We start from the raw sequence: 23,292 nt of genomic DNA, 5'->3' as shown, positions 1-23,292 counted from the left end.
GCTAAGAGGAGCTACTCCAAAAAGCTGGAAAACCAGTTTACAGCTAACGACTCTGCTTCAGTGTGGAGAGGCCTGAGGACAATAACCAACTATAGGACTCCATCCTCCTCCTCAATAGGCAATCAAACGCTGGTGAACGATCTGAATGAGTTTTATTGCAGATTTGAATCACCCCCCACCCGCTCTGATTGTCCTCCAGAGCAACCATTAACACCTCCATCCATCAACCCCCTCTCCCCCGCTCTGATACTTCAGACCAGTGTGGACGATGTGTGTCGGCTCTTCAGGAAGCAGAAGAGAAGGAAAGCACCAGGACCAGATGGGGTTTCACCATCATGCCTCAGAACCTGTGCTGACCAGCTGGCTCCCATCTTCTCTCTGATCTTCAACAGATCACTGGAGCTGTGTGAAGTCCCTGCATGCTTCAAACGCTCCACCATCATTCCCATCCCCAAGAAGCCAAAAATCACAGGACTCAACGACTACAGACCAGTGGCTCTGACATCCGTGGTCATGAAGTCCTTTGAAAGACTGGTGTTGGCCCATCTGAAGAACGTCACTGGACCCTTCCTGGACCCCCTGCAGTTTGCCTACCGATCCAATCGGTCCGTGGATGATGCAGTCAATATGGGGCTGCACTACATCCTGCAACATCTGGACAAACCAGGGACTTATGTAAGGATTCTGTTTGTGGACTTCAGCTCAGCATTCAACACCATCATCCCATCACTCCTCCAGAATAAACTCTCCCAGCTCTCTGTTCCTGACTCCACCTGTCAGTGGATTACAAGCTTCCTGACGGATAGGCAACAGCTAGTGAGGATGGGGAAATTTACTTCTGGCTCCCGCATCACCAGCACCGGCGCCCCCCAGGGGTGTGTTCTCTCCCCACTGCTCTTCTCCCTCTACACAAACGACTGCACCTCCTGTGACTCCTCTGTGAAACTCCTGAAGTTTGCAGATGACACCACTGTCATTGGTCTCATCCAGGACGGTGAAGAGTCTGCATACAGACAGGAGGTGGAGCAGCTGGCTCGCTGGTGCAGTCACAACAACTTGGAGCTAAACACGCTCAAAACAGTGGAGATGGTTGTGGACTTCAGGAGAAATGCCCCCACCCACCCCCCTCTCACCATTATGAACAGCACTGTGGCACTAGTGGAGTCATTCAGGTTCCTGGGCACCACCATCTCTCAGGACCTGAAGTGGAACTTCCACATCGACTCCATCACGAAGAAGGCCCAGCAGAGGTTGTACTTCCTGCGCCAGCTGAAGAAGTTCAACCTTCCACAGACGCTGCTGACCCAGTTCTACTCAGCGGTCATCGAGTCGGTCCTGTGCTCCTCCATCACTGTCTGGCTTAGTTCTGCCTCTAAATCAGACATCCGAAGACTTCAGAGGACAGTCCGGACCGCTGAGAAGATCATCGGTGTTACCCTACCCACCCTCCAAGTCCTGTTCACCTCCAGAGTGAGAAAAAGAGCTCGGAAAATCACTCTGGATGCCACCCACCCGAGTCACCACCTCTTCCAGCTCTTACCGTCTGGCCGGCGCTTCAGAGCTCCAAACATCAAGACAGCCCGGCACAAAGGAAGCTTCTTCCCTCAGGCCATCCAACTCTTAAACTCGTAGCTCTCCACCATTCCCTTCCACCACCTGCACTATGACACTTGCACCTTCTTGCTCTTTGCACACCAATTAGTTCCCCTTTCATCCTGTTTCTCAGGTTATCTGTGCATTTTTCTCTTAGTCTTTTAGTTTTTTGTAGCATTTCTGTAGCATTTATGTTTACTGTTTGACCCTTTGTAGCATTTGTATTTATGTCTGTTTGCACTGGAGTACCCCCCCCCCCCCCCCCCCCCCCCCGTACCAAAACAAATTCCTTGTGTGTGTGTGTGTGCACACTCACTTGGCAATAAAGCTCATTCTGATTCTGATTCTGATTCTGATTCTGATTTAATTACTTTAATTGCTTTAATGATTCATGATTAACTGCTTTTTTTAAAATCATAATTTCATTTGATATTTTGTCAATCAAATTATCTTTTACATATATTAGAGATTACAAAATGATGGTATCAGTGGTTCAGTTTGAGTTGGAGAGGATTATGATTTGCTAGCCTGGTCAGCCAGACTAACTCTTTTTCTATTCTACACAAAGAATGAGTCTGAAATCTCATGGGTCGATTTCAAGAGGGAGGGCCAATGGATGCAGAATAAACCAATCAGAGAAACAAAGGATATGGCGCGTGCTGTAGCATAAAGATGCTAGTGAATGACTGTTGTCGTTTTTGTTGTAAAAACATGAGAATACACTGTGTTATCACCAGTTCTGTGCATATTTACTGACAGTAAATAGCAAAAGCCAGTTGTAGAAAGATTTGCAGACTTGGCACTGGCAATGAGAAATGTTACGATGTCATGCATAAAGCCTGCCCCATTGCAGATAAATGGCTGTTATTGGCCCGGATCTTTTGAAGCCAGAGGAGCAGACTCTATGGCAGGGGGTCCAAGGCTGGCCATGCTAATGATTTGCTGTTGCTCACATTGTATCAGAGTATATTCACACCAACCTAAGCCTTTCTCAACTTCCTCCTGCAGTGTGGCTAAATCTTTTTTAAATCAGGTATCAGTGAGGGACACAGGGCTGCAAAGCAAGGTCTCATTTACAATGAATAGCAGTCATCACTGGCCCAACTTTTAGAATCCATACGTGTGAATGGGCCGTAAGGAAGACTACAATATGTGGCTAAAAGCCCCAGGAGTTTAGTGGGGGTAGTGGAGCACAGTTTGTCAATCAATGTTTTTCCTTTGATTGTATTGGTTATTAAAAGAAATAGAAGTACTGCAGCTTGAATCACTTGCAGATAAGGGTGACCCAACAGTGCTGTTTTGCGGTGCAGCTGATAACAGTTAAAAGCAGCACAATGAAAATGCTCCAGGAAGCCCACCACCACTGCTGCTACTGCTGCTCATGTTCACTCATTTTTGTTTAGTGCATCTGAGGACAGTTGACTCTACCTCTGTGGTGAATTTGCATTGCAAATGTCAGCTGAGGGACCTGTTTGAACACTCACAACCTTCCCTATGGGGCGCATCACATGGTTGTCAACAAGTCGGTGCCAGGTACACTCCCACACCCCCACCTCCTCTGTACACAATCTCACCCTCATGCACATACAATAGGGGTTTATCTGTTTTTTAGTTGGGAAAGCTCCTGAAACCAACCAAATGTGATTGTTATCTTTTAACAGACACTATAACAGTTTCCAATTTGAGCTCCAGGTCATTTTTCAAAACATTTTAAATTATCTCTTTTACAAAGTGGAGCTCCAGAGTAGTTCACTCCAGGCTTATCCATACCAAAAGCTTAGGCGCAGTGCCTAAGTATTTTTGCAGAATGCCGTAAAAGGGCATTTAGGTGACATAATTTAACAGAATTAATGTAAAAACAATAGTGCAAACCAATGGTCAGTGTTTGGAAATCATGTGTAAGCCTTGCCAATCAAACAGCTGATTGGATGATAGTTACAACCATAAACTCAGATGCACAAGCCGTAAGGCATTGATAAGGTAAATCTCAACAAAGTATAAATTAATAATTAACTCATGTTGTTAGAGTTGATTCTTGTTGATGGTAACATTCTTGTGAATTTTGTATGTACTGACTTTGTATGTCGGCTATTTGGGCCAGGTCTCCCTTGCAAAAGAGATCTCCAATCTCAATGGGACTTCCTGGTTGAATAAAGGCAAAATAAAAAAAAGACAAAAACAATAGCAACATCAGATAGGGACAAGATGTAGATAATAAAGCCTTTTTACCACAAAACAAGTTGTATACTCATATATTCATACTTTGAAATAAATCAAATTAGTCCAGGAAACTGTAATTTGACAAATATTCCTCGATTGGACTAATGTTAGTATTGAATATGGCTTTGTAGCTGGGCAAAGTTAGGCCTGCTTTGTTACTATTACTTTACTATTACTAACTCAACTAGAGTCAACATTAGTGCACAGGCAGGTTTTGCTAATAACTGAAATAAAGGCAAATACCAACCAGAAACTCAGCTTGCTGCCAGCTTACATCACCATGAAAACATTTAATCATATATAAATATTCTAATAAGTCGCTTAATTGAATTTAAATATAAGGCTGTTAAAGCAGAAAATCTATAGACTCAAGTTAATGCTATAACCTTATGTGTTGCATTTCAGCATTCAGGGGAAAAAATCAAAACAAAAAAAACAAACAAAAAAACTGTAGATACAAAGATCCTAGAGCAAATAAGGACTTTCACATTATTCATAATACTGTTGTGATGTCACACCAAAAAAAACAACATAATCATAGCGACCTGCATTTGATCTATGCTTTGTATTTGCGTTAGAACACGACATCTGAAGCTTGCCTAGAAATTGTAAACAGCTATTTTAGAACTGTTCCTAATACACAATCATCAAACCTGTGCCAGAATGAGACCAAAATATTCTACATTAAGTTTAGCAAGGACTGGGTAAAGATCCAATCTTTTGCAGTGAGACTCTTGCTGGGCATTAATATGCTGAATACCCAAGTGGATCCAAGAGGACTCAGTGCCAACTCTGACATGATGACATGTTGCATCATAATCAGTTCAGGACAAAAGCGTGGTTCCAGAGAAAGAGAGAGAGCAGAGATTTGCAAGCAATTGGTGAAGCCTCTTGTATCTGTCTGACCTACTCTCAGGTATTTTAGAATCAGGTCTGACTTCTTCTCAGGTTTATTTATATTATTTTTACTTTTTTGATTGTAGGCTAAGTCCTGGTTGGATATAAAATACGTAATCTATTCCATATAATTAACTATAGACATTCTCTATCAAACAATTTAAAATGTTAAATGTGTCCAGGTTTTTTATTTCACTGTAATGGACTGGTGACATCTCCAGAGTGTACCCCTGCCTTTCACCCAAACAGAGGTGGGATAGGCTCCAGCAGATCCCTGTGACCCTAAATAGAAATACACAGGTGTGGATGATGGATTTTTTTTCAAGGAACATTTGTTTGACACCACTACCACAAGCAATCATTGGAATCAACAAGACAAATATCGGTAAACATAATATTGAATTTTATGAGTTCCAATGTCTCGAGAAATGATTTTCAAAATCTTGGTTATCAGCTTATAGTGCACATAAGACATGACTTTTTTCTTAATTTTTCAAATACAGCTCTACAAAACAAAAGGACCTTAATTTTTTTTACTATTTTACTAAAGATAGTGTAAACGAATAGTACTAAAAGAAGGAAAATGTCAGATGTTATTTGTATGTTTTAATACCTCCTATTTTGTTCATGTCGGTGGGTGGCAAATACTATTAATCATTTAGTCCAGTAACAAGCTACAGCCTACTTAAACGGTGCCAGTTGAAATTTCATTATTCTTACGTACCTTGAACACAACGCTACAATCTATTGTTCACTCCCTTTGGTAAACCCCGCCCATTCTCTGAGAGGATGCTGTGATTGGCTGAATCTCAATACGGTGCCGTCACCATTCGGAGCGCCCATTCATCTCTGTACTTGGGCGTTGGACTCCGCATCTTATTAGCAACAAGGGACATTTCTCCATTTTGCAGCCTGTCTACAGCGACACGGTCACCAATCTGGGATTTTATTACTTCTAATCAGGTGCCAGCTCTTCCCTGTTATTGCTGAAAAATCCTCCTCACTCTAGCTGGACTTTACATTTTCCCAGTGAACTTTTTCTTCGTGCAGAGATAAAGAGAGAGGGAGAAAGCAACGAAGAGCTTTGCGTTTCAACAAAGAGGCTTGTGGGTCTTTGTTCGCTTTTTTTTGGATCGGTTGAGTTTCTTTGTTGGAGCGAAAAGCATGGGAGCGCAACTGTCCAAGACAACAGGAACGGCTGAAACCGCGACTGAAAAGCCCGGAGAGGCTGCTGCTTCACCTGCAAAGACCAATGGACAGGTAAATGATATTTTAACATCCAAATCTTTACATCCATCAGCCGGTACTTTTGTCGCTCCGGAGGGAGCTGCGCTCTGTGGGCGCGATCCGTGCGTAATTGTGGATAGACTGAATGTATGTCCGTGGTGTGAGTTGAAACAATTATTTTTTTAATTATTAATTATTTTTTCAATCTCAGTAGATTATAATTGGTGAGAAACGGTTGATTGACATTTCATTTTATGCTGATAATTTACGCAGTTTTGAGTGAATATTAAAGGAAATGTGACAAAATAAGGAGAAGAATAAGCTGGTTCGTTTAAATGTTTTGTTGATAAATAGATTGAATCTGAATGAACGTGTTTAATGGTTGGTGGTGAATTTCCTCCAACTAATAATTTTAGGATTCAGCGTTTTTGAACTGCTTTGGCTTTGAATGAAATTGCCTCTTGACCACAATTTGGAAGTTGTTAAATAAGACGACGTCAACAAAGGCATGTGCGCTCGGAGCACCACGCCTTTTGTTACAGATGCTCGACTAGAAAGTGGAGATGGCAGCCTGCACAGAAGGGGAGACAGAGGTTGGGGGCCGGCAGTGCGCCCCAGACAGAGATCCTTGTGCTGTTCAGCCGCCCTTATCTTAGAGGTTGCATTTAGGGAGAAAGACCAATTCAGAACCTCGTTTAGATTTATACCTTTTTAGGTATAAATCTAAACGACCTCTTAGGTCTGTGATGTACGGCACTAATGACCATCTGCCATTTTAATGAGCAGTTACTTTGTTTTGGTGCTCCGTTGTTGAAGCGGTCATGCACCGACCCGTTGAGATCCACTTGCGGCAGCGCGCGCAGGATGTGATGGAAATTAGTCGAAAAATGCGGAACCATGCTGGATTTTCAGTCTAACGCGTTGCTGATGTTTCGTGTGCGGTTATTTCCATGTAAAGTAGATCCCATGCTAAAGTGAGCTTCTGCTTTTGTTACTTCTGATTTCATGGTGTCTGCTGCCCCCGGTGTCCATCAGTGGAACTGTCCGGCTTTGAGTCTTGTAAACCAGCTTATGGCATTAACAGCCACCGTTTCTCTTTTTAGGAAAATGGCCATGTTAAAGCAAATGGGGATGCCTCTCCTGCCGCTGCTGAAAATGGTAAAGAGGAGGTTCAGGCCAACGGCAGTGCCACAGCCGAGGAGAGCCCCAAAGAGGAGGCTGAGACTGCCGAGGCTGCCCCAGCTGAGAAGGAGGCTGCAGAAGGGGATAAGGTAGAGGCAGCATCTCCTGCTCCTACTGAGGGAGAGGCAGCAAAGGCAGAGGACGGTGCAACACCTTCCACTAGCAACGAGACCCCCAAGAAGAAGAAGAAGAGGTTCTCCTTCAAGAAATCATTTAAGCTCAGCGGCTTTTCTTTCAAGAAGACCAAAAAGGAGACAGGAGAAGGGGCTGAGAACGAGGAGGTAGTAGCTGCTGCTGCAGCACCCACAGAGGAGGCCAAGGCCGAGGGCACAGAGGAAACGACAGCTACTAGCGAAGAGGCCAAGCCTGCTGAGGGGGAGGCTGCACCTGCTGTTGAGCAGGCCAAGGAGGAGGTGGAGGCCAAGCCAGAGGCATCACCAGCACCAGTAGAGAAACCTGCTGAGGAGACCAAGGAGGCTGCATCCACAGAGGAGCCAAAGGCTGAGGACAAGCCGGCTGAGCCTGTGGCCGAGGAGGTGCCCAAAACAGAGGAGGCTACCCCAGCCTCAGCGGAGGCATCAACGGAGACCCCGGCTGCAGCCACCGAGGCTGCAGAATAAGTCTGGAGAGTAGTGGGGAAAAATTAAAAAGGAGAAAAATGATAATCAAAAAACATTTCCCTGTTGTATGTTGGAGTGACAGCAGGTCCTGGCTTTGAAGAACTTGTCTACAACCAGGGATATTTTAAAGCTTTTCTTTTTTATTTTTGGTTTCCATTCCCCCTTATACAAAACCCATCTCAGTCCCTTGTTATCTTCCATTCCAATGGGCTAGGTAGGTGGGTGGCTTCAATATGTGCAACAGATGAAATGCATCCACAATCTGCCATATATTTTTTCATCAGTATTATTTTTTTTAATTTTTGAATTTTTATACAAAATGTAAACAATGATATGGAAATGCCCATGGTATGAAGGAGATAGGGGCTGAGCTGTAAATGAAGAAGTGTAGGGTGTGAGTTCATAGAGGGCAAGGGCAGAGGAGAAAGGGGAAGAGTAGTCTAAAAGACCAACATCTATATACACATTCCATATAGATTACAACACTAAGTCATTTTTACAATACAACAAGAATCCCAGAGGTAGATTTTTAGGAGGTCATATAAACTCATAGGAGCTTTTCACTTCTCATTAGCTGTACCAGTCAGTGACTCAGTAGAGATAAAAGTTGTATAGGCTTTATTGTTTATTGTTGGTTTTATGACCTTAATAAAAATGTAAGTATGTATAGGCGGGGTGTTTTTAACTGTGATTATTGTAAAAAATTAAATGAAATCTTGATCTCATGAAGCACATGCAGGTCTTTTTCCACCCGCTCATTTTTGTAAAATAACACACACAAAAGAAAAAAGTCATCCCTGAAGACCTTCTTTAGCAATTTTGAACTCAAAAACCAAGCTGTGATAAGTGGAATGGTTAACTGTTTATATACTGTGGTATGTTTTTTTGATTACAGCAGGCAATGCTTTTTCAGTGATCTTTGACAAAAATGTAAGGAACCTATCAGATGCAAATGTTTGTGTAGCATCTTGTCTCTCTTTTTCTCTCTTTTCTTTTGTAAATACTGGAGAAGCTTTGACCAATTTGACTTAGAGATGGAATGTAACTTTGCTTACAAAATGCTATTAAACTCCTCTGCTTAAGGTGTTCTAATTTTTTGTGAGCACACTAAAAGCAAAAATAAATGTGACTAAAATTTGACCCGCATTTCTTGTTGTTTGTGCAGTAAGGCTCGAAGTAGATAAATGCTAGCTCCTGTGCAGGTTATTTGTAAGAAAATGAGAAATATTAAAAGAGCTGGGACAAAAAGCTGAATTGCTACCTAAACAAGTATATACACACAATTACTACACCAAAAATGTTTCTGCAACAACGTCAGTTCCATAATTTCTTATTCTACTTCATCCCCGAGGTGTCTAAGAAGGCATTGGCTCTAAATGTCTAAGCACAAGCTGCAGACACAAAAGACTGAACACCATCTAAAATGCACCAGAGCATTAAAGATCCCCTCCAGACATATTTTAACATACAAAACTCTCTGACTTCATATATCAGCAAAAATGCTTCCAAAAGGCTGACAACACACTACTTTTCCATTTCCAAACATCCTTTCTATTCGCCAACCAAGTCCTTCTGCACAACGTTGATCAAAGATGAACTCTGACCAGCTAAAGCCATGTTGATATGCCCCACACCATGCCTGCATATTGTGCACCTGAACTGAAGTGAATCTTGACAAGTGCACTGCCAGTGACTCAGCAGCAGTGGCAGAAACAGAAACAGTTTTTTTTTCCTCTAGCTGACTGCCAGATATTTATGAATGTTTCACTGGAAGAACGACAAACTCAGTTTCATGTGCCAGACCTAGAAAGGTAGGCAAACAGACCAATACCAGTTAAATATCGTACTGTATGTCCTGCATACCAATTGATATGCTTGGGCCTTTAAAGTCTAGAATTTTCCCCTGATTTCGTATTTTCTGAAAAATGTTGCTAATGAGACCTGTGTCTTGTCAGAGGACATGGCCACAGGTCAGGGCTGAGATTAATGCCTGGGTCATCCTACCTCAGCCAGGTCGGTGAGCATTCACCATACGTGCTGCTGTAGCCGAGACTCTGCAAATGGAAACAAACAGCAAACCTTAGATAAAGCTAATACCAGGTCAGCTTTGAACTGTCGCTAGTTAGCTTACCTCGCTGCCACGAAGGAAAGCAGTCTTGATATGTGTTGTAGCAGATACTTTCATATTCGACAAACCTTCGATGAATTGGCTTTAAACTGATAGTTTCTAATTTAGTGCCCTCACCGTGGCATTTTATTACATTTGTCTTACTCATTGAATTTTCTTTATGCCGAATTAATCAAAGTATCCATGTTGAAAGTATCTTATGCTTAATATTATGCTCTTGAATTTCCACAGGTAAGCATACTTCGTACCGTTGTGTCTGTACCTTCAGGCGCTATCGCCTGGCTCAGAGCGCCCCCATGTGGCCGAACATTTTCATTACACAACAGTTCAGTGCACCGATGGAGAGTCCTCATGGCAGTCTAGGCCTATAGCAGCATAACTAAGGGATGGTTCAGGGTTGCCTGAAGCCAGCCCTAACTGTAAGCTTTGGCTAAAGGGAAGGTTTTAAGTCTAGCCTTAAAAGTACAGAGAGTGTCTGCCTCCTGAACCCAGGCTGAGAGCTGGTTCCACAGGAGAGGAGCTTGATAGCTAAAGGCTCTGCCTCCCATTCTGCTTTTGAGAACTCTGGGAACCACAAGTAGGCCTGCACTCTGAGAGCGAAGTGGTCTATTGGGATAATATGGTACTATGAGGTCTATAAGGTATGAAGGAGCTTGATTATGAAGGGATTTGTATGTGAGAAGAAGGATTTTTCCTGTCAGGACTCTGACTGCAGCATTCTGGATTAACTGGAGGCTTTTTATGGAGATATTGGGACATCCAGATAGTAATGAGTTACAGTAATCTAACCTTGAGGTAACAAATGCATGGACTAGTTTTTCTGCATCATTTTGAGACAGGATGTTCCTAATTTTGGAAATGTTGCGCAGATGAAAGAAGGCAGTTCTAGAAATTTGTTTTATGTGTGAGTTAAAGGACATGTCCTGGTCAAAAATAACTCCAAGGTTTTTCACAGTAGTGCTGGAATATTGTTAAAAAAAAGTTGTTTTTGAGGTTTTTAGGCCCAAATACAATAACTTCTGTTTTCCTGTTTCTCTACATTAATAGTGAGCTACAAATAGACTTGCAGTTGCATGCTGCCACTATTGAATATCATTACCAGCTTCTAATATTCTCAATATTACTTTCCTTTACATAAACACACAAAAGCCTTTGTACTTGTGATGGTTTGTCTCCTATTTCCAACAGGCCTTCCCCTCCCATATCTATGAGACCATTGGTCTATTTCAATTTTCCTACACCCTGTCAATGTATCTTTTACTGTTTTCTTACATTTGCACATTATTACACATAGCAGCAAGCCTCAGATAAAGTAGCATATATTACATGGAAATCATATAAAAAGATTTATTGACAAATGTAAAATATCAAAATTTAAACATAAAATCACTGTAGGTTCATCTACAGTTTACCCAGTTTCCTAAAAACCAGTAAGTAAATGTTTCCTTCAGAAGATCACGCACATTGAAATTAAATGTTTTAAAGGGTATCAAAGGGCTAACATGGCAAATTCACTGATACGCTACACAAAGAGGGATGCTTGCAATTAAAAAGAGATTTACAAGTAGAAAAAGGAGTCTCAATAAATATAATGCTTCTGACAGTGATTCAGTGAAGAGCTGGATCCTTGATCAATCAGGCACTGCTGGTCTGCTCAGTCTTCACACTGGCAAAAAAAAAAAAAAGTGAGTTCTCAGCTGGAGATGTGTTAGTATAGGGTGAAGGTGCACTTTTAAATTTAAAATGCCAATTCAATGCAGATAATCTTCATGAGGTGACCTTAACAATGCCTCTTTTCATACATCTTGGAGAAAAACAAAAGGAACCAATTAACTAAATGCACCCATGTTAGACTAAGGCTGTGGTCACATCTACTGGTCCAGGCCAAGGTAGGAAGTGTCTGTTTAAAGTTCACATTTGTTTTGTTACGAACCAATCACAAGCTGTACATAACTATGTTCTACAAAACAAATAAATAGATGTGGTATCAAGTCATTCTGAGAGTTGATGTTTAGGGATCACTGAAAGTCCTGGAATAAACCAGCAGTAACTGACACTCCCGCTTCATCATCATCTGTTGAAAAGGAAGCCCAGGATACTTTTCTAAAATGCATGTAAAAGCACAGCCCTCAACTGAATTTAAAAGAAACACTGCAGTCACTGTTAAACTGGCCTGAAGTAAATACAACAGAAATATTTTAAGGACATCTATTTCTCTAGTTTTTGGGCAAATATACACAGAGAGGCTTGTCACCTTTTGGAGTCAGTCTTCTCAACACTGCTGTCCTTTGTCTTCTCTTCCTCTTTTATTTCTGGGATAGGACAGAGAACAAATCAACATTTTTCCACTTATAGAAAAACCTGATGACTTGCTTTCTTCAATGTCCTAGTTGAGAGTACCCACCACTTTTCTTGTCCTCTCCTTCTTTCTTGTCTTCGTCCACTCGGAGCCGTTTCGCTCCCTTCTTGTGATTGGCAACATTCCTCCTGCCACCCTCCCCCTCGTCCTCAGAATCAGAGAACTCTTCGTCACAGGCTATCCTCTTATCTGTGGAACGAACTGCAACCACACAACAAAAAATATGACAACATATGGACACTGCTGTGTCATTCTTTAGGAAATAACTGGAAGACACCAGAACACTAGTACATGGAGGTACCCTGACAGCTGCAACAGCTGCTCATCTGTCTTATTTTTACCAATCACTGTTTGACAATTGTGTTGTTACAAATCCAGCTCTCTGTTAAATAAGTAAAAATGCTTCACCGGTTTTGGAATTCTGTTGCTTGTCTGACCATGTCATGTACAGTATCAGCAACACTAAGTATAATTCTGGGCAATATCACTCAAGTGTAAAGTAATTACAAACCCTGCTCATTTAAAATGATTCAGTTCTGTATCAGTACTGCGTGAGATCTGTGTGAGTTTCTTCTCTTTTTATTTTGTAATGTTTTGTGTGTCTATTTTTGATGTCAGATTCAGTCCTCCTGGGCATGAATAATCATAGTATTTTAAAAATCTGTGGAAAGATGTTCCACCAGTCACAGATGATCCTTTCAGCTCCTCTTTTCTTCAGGGATTTTGATGCTGTACTGTGGCTTTCACTTGTTTCTGTCATCTGTTTGGGGTCACTCATGTTAGAAAATTCTTCTCTTGACAAGCTTCTCATGTCTGGGAGTCATCTATTTTTCTTCAGTATTTAGGTGCACAAAATGTACACATAGTCGCACCTATGGAAGCCATCTCTCCTACACCTTTTCCATTCATGCAGCCCCATAACAGCACATTCCTACCTCCAGGTTTTCACGGTCAGCACTACACAATAAGTCCTGGCCAGGTCCATGCCAGAGATGCTGGACCTCATCTGACCTAAACTCGTTTATTTTTGGTTTCTTCAACTTATTAGAGAATGCTTTTTAAATGCTGAATTGTGCTCAGCTTCATTTATTTTAAGGATGCCACTGTGCTCTGTTATTGTAGGTATGGACTTTCTTGTACCTCCTGACCACTGCTGTATTTCAGCTACTGTTAATAGATCATTTTCTTGTAACCTCTTTGTGAATTCTCCCACTGGTTCCTTATTTTTTCAGGCAATTCCTTACTATGTTGTGCAGCATTGTATGCTCATAAAAAATACCTATGCATTATTGGCTAAAGGAGTGTCTCGGTGCTTCATGTCAGTGGGAATTTCTGAGCTTCATGGCCACTAGAAATGTACTGATAGTATAAAATCAACACCATCTAATGTTTATATATTTCATTCTTTATTGTTGGACTTGCAGCTGCTTGGGGTTAATATGCAACTAGGAATAAAATGTTTACATGGTCATATCATTCGAGAGTCACACTAAACAGTATTTGTTACACACGCACTATAAGATGAGCACGGCAGCAGATAAACGTGGACACACACAACCTATTTTCTGTGCATGTAACAAAAGTGTGGTAAGAAAATGGAGGGCAGTCTTACTAGACAGGCGTTTATCAGGATCCTCTGTGTCGTCATCCACAGTGTCATCAGGGACAGCATCCTCTGGTATGGCCTGCATCTGAACTCCAGGAGCATGAGGCAGCATCCGCAGGTTCTCAAACAGTCGCTGTCTGAACAGTCAGATACACAAAGCCAAGCATTCAGGTATTTCTGGAGAGGTTTTAAATAGCATCATCAAACACACTTTTACATGGATACAGGTATATAGATCACATGTGTTACTGAAGTGCTGTGACAGCAGTCTGATGCAGAAAATCTTTTGTTTAATTCAGTCTGAATGTTTACTTCAGTCTGACTGCTGATTAGCTTAGTCAGGCTGCATCTGCAATGACCTACCTACCTAAATACTTCACCTGATGAAAACATGTTTGTGTTTTATGGTTAATGACATGTAATGACTTCAATGGAAAAAATACTGTCTTTGCTGATGGGTGGTCCTCTAAGAGTAGCAGTAGTGTGGTTACTGGAGCACAATCGAAAAGTAAGACTAGGAAAATTAGGGCACTGGGCCCTGTAAATTATTTTTTGCAAAAATGATCAACAGCCAGAATTAACCATGTTCCTCAGCCTGTTTCACAGTAGTGATGAAAATGGTAAGACGTAATCAAAAGTTCCAGAAAAAACTAGCAAAACAATTTTAATTATAACCACACAGTATATAATGTTTGCATAATCAAAAGTGATAAAAATGATTCCAGACACTTTAAAAATCCACTGCAGCTTCGCTATAAAATGACTGGACGTACTTGATCTTGTCCATGTATTCCTGTGTGTTCTGGTTGGTCATGTTGGAGGGGCTGATGTGCAGTTTGAAGTCAGGCCCAAAGTATTCAAAGTAGTCATTGTATGGCAGTTCTGCAATAGAAACAGTATTGAGAAATGTAAGCAAACTGGGACAACTGAGCAAAGATGAACACGGTTGGTGAAGATTTACGCACTACAGATAAAACAAAGTGTCAGATCATCAGTCATGCAAAATGAAAAAGGGGCATACGATTTACTGGGGCTTTATAACCTGCACTGTTCCTGACTGAGGGGAGGATGAACTGAAATGAGTAGGGAGCTCTGTCCTGAAATTCCATTAGGAGGACTGCTGGCCCATTCAACAGCCTCTGATTGTATGCTCTCTCTTTAGATTATATACACACAGTGAAACAGACAGTCTGCTGACTAGCTCCCTGTGAGGACAGAAGGCAGGCAGCTTGTCCCTTTCCAGAGGTGTAGTCATAGAACATTCTCTCACCACTGACCCCTCAAGACCCACCCTTATCCCCATCATCCAGACCCAGTACCCCAGCACTCAAAGAGTCCAGGCTGAAGAGGAAGGGGGTTCAAGCACAGGTGTTGCAGATACATAGCTTGTTATCACACATTTAATTCAATTGACAGCTCCAGTGGATCAAGTGCTCTACGAGATCTAAGCTGATACACATCGTGGTGACTCTCTTGAAAACCAATTTCATACACAAGAGTTGTGTTTGAAACATTAATGATAAACATGTGCGATCAACAAATATGATGCCCAGTTACAGATTACATTAGCAATTATCAAGTTTAAGCAGTTAAAATTAGTAATGTTTTGACCAGCAACAGTAAAACGCTACTTAGACATAAATGTATCTGTTAGTGTCACTCTCAGCATGTGGAGCCACTTTCTTACTGACATTTTAAGCCTCTAATACTCACATGAACCAAACCGAGAGAGGACTGACATACACTTCAGGACTCATCTACAGCCAGAGAACGAGGTTGTGGTGGAAATGTGTCAAAATGAAATATCTATTTATGCCATCAGTGACGAACCATCAGGAATGTCTGTATCCAGAGCCACGGCTGTCTCATAGGTCCAGCAGCGGGCCACGTTACGAATGGTGTATCCTCCTCCACCCAGCATGAGCAGCGGAAGGTTGAAAGACTTCATGTACTCCACACACTTGGCATGGCCTAGGAGAAACAAATATCAGACCAACCAATGTGACAAAATTACTACTATGACTATGCTGCTATAGGCTTAGACTGCCTGAGGATTCTGCATCGGTACACTGAGCTCCGCTCCGCAGACCTCCCTCTCCACTGTCACCAAGTGCTTGCTCATAAGGGATTTGTTGGGTTTTTCTTTTTTGTAATGTGCTTTGAGATGATTGAATTGTGATTTGGCGCGATACAAATAAACTGAAATTGAATTGAATACTCTCACACCAAAACAATCTGAATATTGTGCAAATCTAAGCATTTATCTGATTCCTCAGACTATGAATACCGCGGATGGTGAGGTTAAAGCAGCCGAGGCGGTCTCCTGAGAGAGAGTCTGCACCACACTGAAGAACCACAGCACTGGGCTGGTACATTTCCATCACCTTAGCCATCACCTGCAGGGCCACAACAGAAAAATAATATTGTTTCAAAATGGCACACCTCAACTTTCTGCTATCATGCCTTTTACTTGTTTCTGCCTAGTGTGACAACCAAGCCCATACACCCAGCTATATTTCATGTTATCAGGACCATTTAATCTTTTAAAATCGGCTTTGAAATTTCAGAGATTATCCACCATCAAATCCTAGAAACCCAGTCATCCAATCCTAGAAACTTAATGTTTTGTCCATCTTAAAATAATAATGTGAAGTACTGACACTGGAATTTAATTGTACAGGTATTTTTCTGGTATATGGTTCAAGTTAACACGAAATTGAAAATGTCAATAGGTGCAGTGTAATACAAAAAGGAATTTTAGGATTTTCACAAACTCACAGGTTTAAAGATTTGCTCGTATGACTCATCATCAATGCCATCCCGCAGAGGGAAGTTGACAGCATAATATTTGCCTTTCCCAGCTCCAATATCCTAAACACAAGAGGCCAATGGAACAGAGGATAAAGAAACTGATGCTTTGCACATTTATCAGAGTATTCATCATGGAAGATAGCAGCTACCAAGAAAACTGAGGCTGAGGCTCACCCTGAGGTCTCCTGTTCCAGGGAAGTACTCCCCATACTTATGGAAGGACACGGTCATGACTCTGTCTGTGGTGTAGAAGGCCTCCTCCACACCGTCCCCATGGTGGATGTCTATATCTATGTACAGCACCCTCTGGTGGTACCTGAGTACAAAAATATGTAGCTTAGTTAACGTGGAATTTTGGAAAAAAACAAAACCTGAAAGACATCATGAATCTGCTTTGCATATGTATGAATCACTAAAAATGCAAATGCCCTACTGTTGAGGACTTTTGTCAAGCTGTTAGTGAAACTCACTTGAGCAGTTCCAAGATGGCCAACACAATGTCATTAACATAGCAGAATCCAGATGCTTCAGACTTCTTCGCATGGTGAAGTCCTCCAGCCCAATTCACTGCAATGTCAGTCTGCTGTCGGTTCAATTTCACTGAACCAGCTGGGCACAACAGAACACATCTGCTTTTAACATCAAACTTAGATGCTCTCTTGTGCAACTGTTGTGAGGTTGTTAGCTGATGTTGCTACTATTAATCAAACTGAATAGATCACACCCACCCAGTCTTGGTAAAGCAGATTAGTATTAAATTCTTAAAAATGTTATTTATTAATATAACTAGCCATCGCAGTACAATGTGTGCAAGTCATATGCGTCTTTGCTCATCAGTTCCTTCTATTGATGCCAACAGTTGTGTGTGTATCATGACCTCAAACTCTGCAGCTCCACAGACTATACACATGGCTCTGGTGCTGTTGTGATCAAATCGTGCAATGTGCAATAACGTTCACCATGGCGTCTCCAGATTCTTTCATACCTGTCACATGTGCTTAGTGTAAATCTGCTCACATCTGTGACAAGAACAGGGGACCAGTGGTGGAGCTGCATGGTACTGGGATGTGAGCACAGGTCATATTAGAGGATGTACATACATCGTCAGGTATGCCACCCTGACGATGTCTGCTTCTGACAATTTGGTCAGAATCATGCACTCCAGTAGCCTGGTGGAAGTCATTGTGTAGGGCTCTAACAGTGCTCCTCATGTTCCTCCTTGCACCAAGGAGCAAATTTGGGTCCTTCAGCTGGGTTGTTGCTCTTCAACGGCCCTGTCCAGCACTCCTGGTTTAACAGCCTGGTTGACCGTAAATGGGTTTTTCAATGGCTGATGCCGATTTTTAGCAATCAGGTTACCCAATGCTTGCTTTATGATGCCAAGTATTTTTGGCCAATATGTTGGACCAGTCTTCTGTGTTATTTTGTTTCTAAAAGTCAGGGTGGTTCTGGTATCTGTGTTTTAGGGGTGCTCAGCTCGTAAACAGAATGCGAGATACATATAGTATCTACATTCATATAGTACCTTTCTGCCGATTGTACCCTGCTCTCTCCCCTTCTCTCCCTCTCTCGATCTCTCTCTGCCCTCCTCTCTCCTCTGTGCTGCCAACCAAATAGCAAATGTAACATCCAGTAACAGAATCTATAATATATTAATTGTTATAATTAATACCATTAATACCATAATTCTAATTGACAACTGGGATTGTATTGGCAATGCAGTCAAGTAACATCATTTTGACTTTAGTTTCTCACCTGAACTAAGAGGTTGAGGAGATCCTTTGTCCCTCGATATGTTAGTTATGCTATTTATGTTGTATGTTATTAACTGAGTGCATTTATCTGTTAATTATATTTTATAGTGAAATTTCTATGTTAAAGTTAATAAAAGAGCTGCAGGACAATCTGAATTTCCCCCATGAGGGATGAATAAAGTATCTATCTATGAGTGTGTGGTAAATATACTTCTTTGTGTAACTGCATAGCAGATATGTGTAATTCAATCATTAAAATGGTATGTGACAGCGGTGGTTTGCTAATTAGTTCATAGTCATGTTGATGTATGCAAATTAGCATTAGAACAGTCAACAGCAAATTTTCTACATGTGGTTTTAATCTCCACCATGAAATCCACTGCTACCTTCTTCTTCGCTTATGTTGCTTTCACGTGAGTGGCGGATTACAAAAAGTAAAAAATTAACATTCACATAATCAGTTATTAAATTAGTTAATAATAGATCATTATTATCATTTAGGGGTGATGAGACAAGATTTAGGTGTGTTTGAATCTAAAATCATCATTGCTAAAAGTAAGATTATGTATTTAACTATTTAAATATATGAGGCTTTGGAACAAGAATTTAAACCATGCTGTTTGCCTCCCATGAAATTCTTATTTTCACTTTTTCAAAAATTTGTCAATTGTCAAGTGGCAGTGTCACACAGCCAAAAACAACACTGAGCTGCCCGTAGATGCCTGATAATCATCTTAATATGCTTAGCCATCATCCAATGGCGATTATGTTAAAAATGACAATACTTGGCCCAATTACTCAGCCAACCCATTAATCGACCGACCTGTACACTACCAAAACACAAAACCTGAGAATAATCTGTCAGGAAGGACTGCAGCCACCACATTCAATTCCTTCCTTTTTTGGGGGTTGTCTTGCTTTTGAGTCTTCATTGCACCTGTTGTCTTTTTTCTTTTGCACCAAAGCAGGTGAAACTGATTTACAGTCATTTGTGCGTCCTAAATGAACAGGCTGATATTGCTTAAGTTTAACTGACTGCGACAATGAAGTGTTCCCTTATTTTTTTTTGCAGTAATTTGAGATGCCCAAATCAATGTCCAAGTCCTTTAATATTGATACCAAGTGTCAAGATACTTAAATTGACCTGGATAGTACCTTCAAAAGTACCTTCCTTTATGTGTGCACACACACGCACACAGAATTCTGAAGTGTGGGTGGAGAGGAACTGGTTGCTCTTAATCACAACAATTCAGCCAGTTTTAATATATGGCAATTATATACAACCACAAAATTTGTTTTCATCTTGTTCCTAAGAATTCGATAAGTCAGCATAACAAACATACACTTATTCTAACTTAGGGGTTATAAGGGGACTTTGGTGAGTGAATCCAGCTTATAAAATGCTGTTTGATTGACTGGTAACAGAAGTACAGCTGTGGTGTAAGGCTGCTGTCAAAAAAGACGTGCGTGTACTAATAAACATTTGTACATATTGGCCTAAGGATGTGCATAAATGAATAAAATGTACACAAAAATGTGGTTTTGTAAACTCTCGTATGAGTCAAATCATACATAAAATATGTAGTGCATGTTCTTATGTGAGAATACGATTCCAAAAAACAAAAAAACAAAACTAAAATAAAATAATAATAATAATTATACGAAGCGCAATTTTACGCTTGGGTTTTCTAACTGCCCACAGAAGTGAATGTGAGTGTGAATGTGTTTTTCTAGCCTGCCTCACCTGCTGTATGCAGATATCATACCTATCTGTCAAACAGTTGATGGGACAGACCAATCACCCAGTTTACAATATTCTAACATGAAGTTACATCACTGTTTGGTAGTGAATTCAGTAAATTTGCATTCCATTTTCTTCCTTCCAACTTACCAGCAGAGCCACCAGCAGAGAGTTGGCAGAACTCAAACAACCCATCAAACACAGGACAGTCCTCTCCAACATTGACTGCAAGATACAAATGATGAGATGATTCAATCATTGCAAACAGGAACAGCAGCTCGGTGCCTTCTTATTAAAGGTGTTTTCAGTGGGTTTTCAAATTAAAACAGAGTGCTACTACAACCTTAAAGACTGGTAGTGTGTGATTTCTTCCAGTTTGTCATCTGGGATGTGTTGCAGTAACATATTGCCTGCCATGACTGCAGCTACTGTTAGTCAATAAACTAACTTCATCTGAATGCAGAGCACAGTGGGAAAACCAATCCAGTCTCTGTCCAGCAGCGCTGCCTCTCCCCTGCTCTAGAGTTTTACTCACAAATCCCCTCAAAATATACCTCGTTGAATCATTTATTGCTTTTCCCTGCTTGTAAAGAATTGAAGAATAACAGTATATGCCACAGATCACTATCTGGAATACACCCTAAGATATTCTGCAACTCAAAGCCATGAGAGGTGGGAAGAGGTGATGAAACAATTGGTTGAATGGCAAAAAATGAATAGCCAACTATGTTATTTATATTCATACAACACTTCAAACAAGGCGCTGACACACTACTTACAGCGTTGCATCTGCTTGCTGAACTCAGACATGTTGTCTGGCCGTATGGATCGGAGAAACTTAATGTAGTCATCACTGTGATATTTTGTCATCTCCTCTGCTGTGGCTTTGTGTGGTCTCTGAAACACAAAGAAAATCAGTTGGCCGAAAACTGTGGGAGCAAAGAAGACGACCACGACCATGCCAGGGCTTTATTAGCTGTTTACATTCTGTTTCATTTCAGCATACATTAAAGAATGTTATTTAGCATAAAGAAACATACATAGATTTCCATTTTTCTGTACAGTCCATAGTTCAGAAGCAGGTTGTGAGTCATCCGGATACGGTGTGGTTTCATGGGATGCCCCTGTCCATAGTAATAATTTCCTATGTCACCTGCCAACAGAAAGATAACAGAATGACAGCCACATTCAAAAGAATTTACACATATACAGTACTTTAAGGGGGACTACCTGATACTGATGAAATACGTATCACAATTTTACAGAACTAATGCTAGAATATTAGAAAAGGATGGTTAGTGGGGCTCTCAGAACACAGAGGTGATAAAAAATAAAATAAAAATCAGCAATGTGTATATGCTGACCAGGGAACTGGAAACACTATTTAAGACATATCACTACTATGCCATATGTTACAGTGAGCAAGATCCCTGGTCCCTGCCTACTGCAAACCAGGCCATGGTGATGCTACCAAGTGACATTTTTTGGCACTGCGCCATTGTAGGAAAGCAGATACTCTGGTTAATTATGTTGTTATTGACCTGAAGTGATTACTTTAAAAAATAAGTGATAACTTTGGAAGTAGGAGGGGTGGGTGGGTGTGGGGGGCTGGGGGGGTTTGGTCCACCTTGTGAATCAAAAGGACGGTTTCATCTAATTATGGTGAAACTCTGCTCATCTGCGCGGTGCTGTGACCAACGTTATAGGTCAATTAGGCCTGAGCACACAGCACACAGTAAAATTGGTGCATTTTCGCTTTGTGGCGTCAAAATCATAACTTTGAGCCTCTGGATCCAAAGTTTCTCATCGATGTTTTCGTTATCCAGGTATACAGATGCAGCGTGGCGCACAAAGCCTGATCTACAGTGGCAATTAACGCTCCATGGCTTAAACAATGATGATGAGTACTGAGATCTCACATTCACGTCAACCTAATCACATCATCGGCGTTATTTATCGTACGCTCATGTTTCACCATCTCCTTCTGCGTCAGGTACAAAGTGGATCTTATGTCAGCTGGACTGTTTTCAGTTAACAAGCCGTGCGACACTAGTTAGCAGCACGAGCTATTCAAGCCATGGTGATTAACGCTAGCAGTGAGCATACTCGTTAGCTGCCTGTGTTAAAACACCATCCAGTCACCAGCGGCACCAGCTAAACCGACTAGCTAAAGCGGCTAGCGCTACCCAGTCAGATGCCCCAATTTGGGCTCCCAGTTCAGACTCTCCGGATGTCCCGTACCGTCATAGTAGTAGCAGACCTTCTTCTTAGTTCCACCCGCAGTCGTGTAAGCCATAGTTTGGAGGACTTTTTCAAAAAAGTAGGGCTGAAGTGGTTTTAGCAGACAGAGAATAGGACGGATGGCATTAACACAGAAGACTACACGGCGGAACGAAGAGCTGCTGAATGGGAGGCGCGACAGGGGCGGGGCGTTTAATTAGAACACGCCCCCAGCCCAACAGAAATATAGGCCAGAATTATATTGCTGCAGAAAACATCCATAAATCACTTCGAACAATTTAAATGCATAACTAATCTAGGCTTTTACATCTACTGAGACCCGATGTCAAAACACACAGTAGATCCCCTGCACTTTACTCACAAACTGTGGATGTGGTGTAGATGATGCTGTCCACTACATGCCTCACCGTTTTGTGTCTCATTTGGAAGAACCTGGTACTTAGGTGAGGATTATGTTCTTTGATTCTTCAAGTGCATTCAGTACCATTCAATCAATCATCCTCAGAGACAAACTCAAAGGGATGGGGGTGGACCCCCTCCTCTGTTTCCTGGATCACAGATTACCTGGACAACAACTTGGACTGATCACTAAACACAGATGTTCTATATAAAAGAAAGGACAAAGACGCCTTTTCCTCCTAAAGGCAGCTTAGGTCCTTAGACATCTACAGGAAGATGCTGCACATGTTTTACCAAACTATGACAGCAAGCGTGCTGTTTTATGCTGCAATCTGCAGGGGAGGCAGCATAAAACAGAAAGCTGGTCCAGTGACTGGAATGAGGCTGGACTCACTGGAGGCTGTGGTGGAGACAATGCACACAGAAAAAGGTAGAGACCATCCTGGAATACACTGAGCATCACTCACTGAGCTGCAGGACTAAACAATACAGGAAATCCAGTCTTACTACTGAC

General features: G+C 41.4%; 2 protein-coding genes across 2 annotated transcripts; one reads left to right on the top strand and one right to left on the bottom strand.

Moving 5' to 3' along the window:
* The first annotated feature begins 5,560 nt into the window (after window positions 1–5,560).
* marcksa (myristoylated alanine-rich protein kinase C substrate a) lies at window positions 5,561–8,879 on the top strand. The gene is made up of 2 exons (XM_026319227.1): window positions 5,561–5,970; window positions 7,041–8,879. Exons 1-2 carry the CDS (start codon window positions 5,875–5,877, stop codon window positions 7,737–7,739), a joined length of 795 nt encoding a protein of 264 aa, XP_026175012.1. The 5' UTR covers window positions 5,561–5,874; the 3' UTR covers window positions 7,740–8,879.
* A 2,321-nt stretch (window positions 8,880–11,200) lies between these two features.
* LOC113137609 (histone deacetylase 2) lies at window positions 11,201–22,531 on the bottom strand. The gene is made up of 14 exons (XM_026319390.1): window positions 22,380–22,531; window positions 21,179–21,291; window positions 20,918–21,035; window positions 20,289–20,363; window positions 17,114–17,252; window positions 16,818–16,959; window positions 16,611–16,703; window positions 16,120–16,228; window positions 15,663–15,803; window positions 14,606–14,714; window positions 13,839–13,969; window positions 12,272–12,427; window positions 12,122–12,179; window positions 11,201–11,533 (listed from the first exon to the last, which is right to left on the bottom strand). The coding sequence occupies exons 1-14, from the start codon at window positions 22,432–22,434 to the stop codon at window positions 11,503–11,505; spliced, it is 1,470 nt and encodes a 489-aa protein (XP_026175175.1). The 5' UTR covers window positions 22,435–22,531; the 3' UTR covers window positions 11,201–11,502.
* Between the last annotated feature and the right edge of the window lie 761 nt (window positions 22,532–23,292).

Source organism: Mastacembelus armatus, chromosome 24 (assembly GCF_900324485.2).
Source record: "Mastacembelus armatus chromosome 24, fMasArm1.2, whole genome shotgun sequence".
NCBI lineage: Eukaryota > Metazoa > Chordata > Actinopteri > Synbranchiformes > Mastacembelidae > Mastacembelus > Mastacembelus armatus.
Note: the sequence above shows the minus strand (reverse complement) of the source record. Positions and strands in the feature narration are given on the sequence as shown.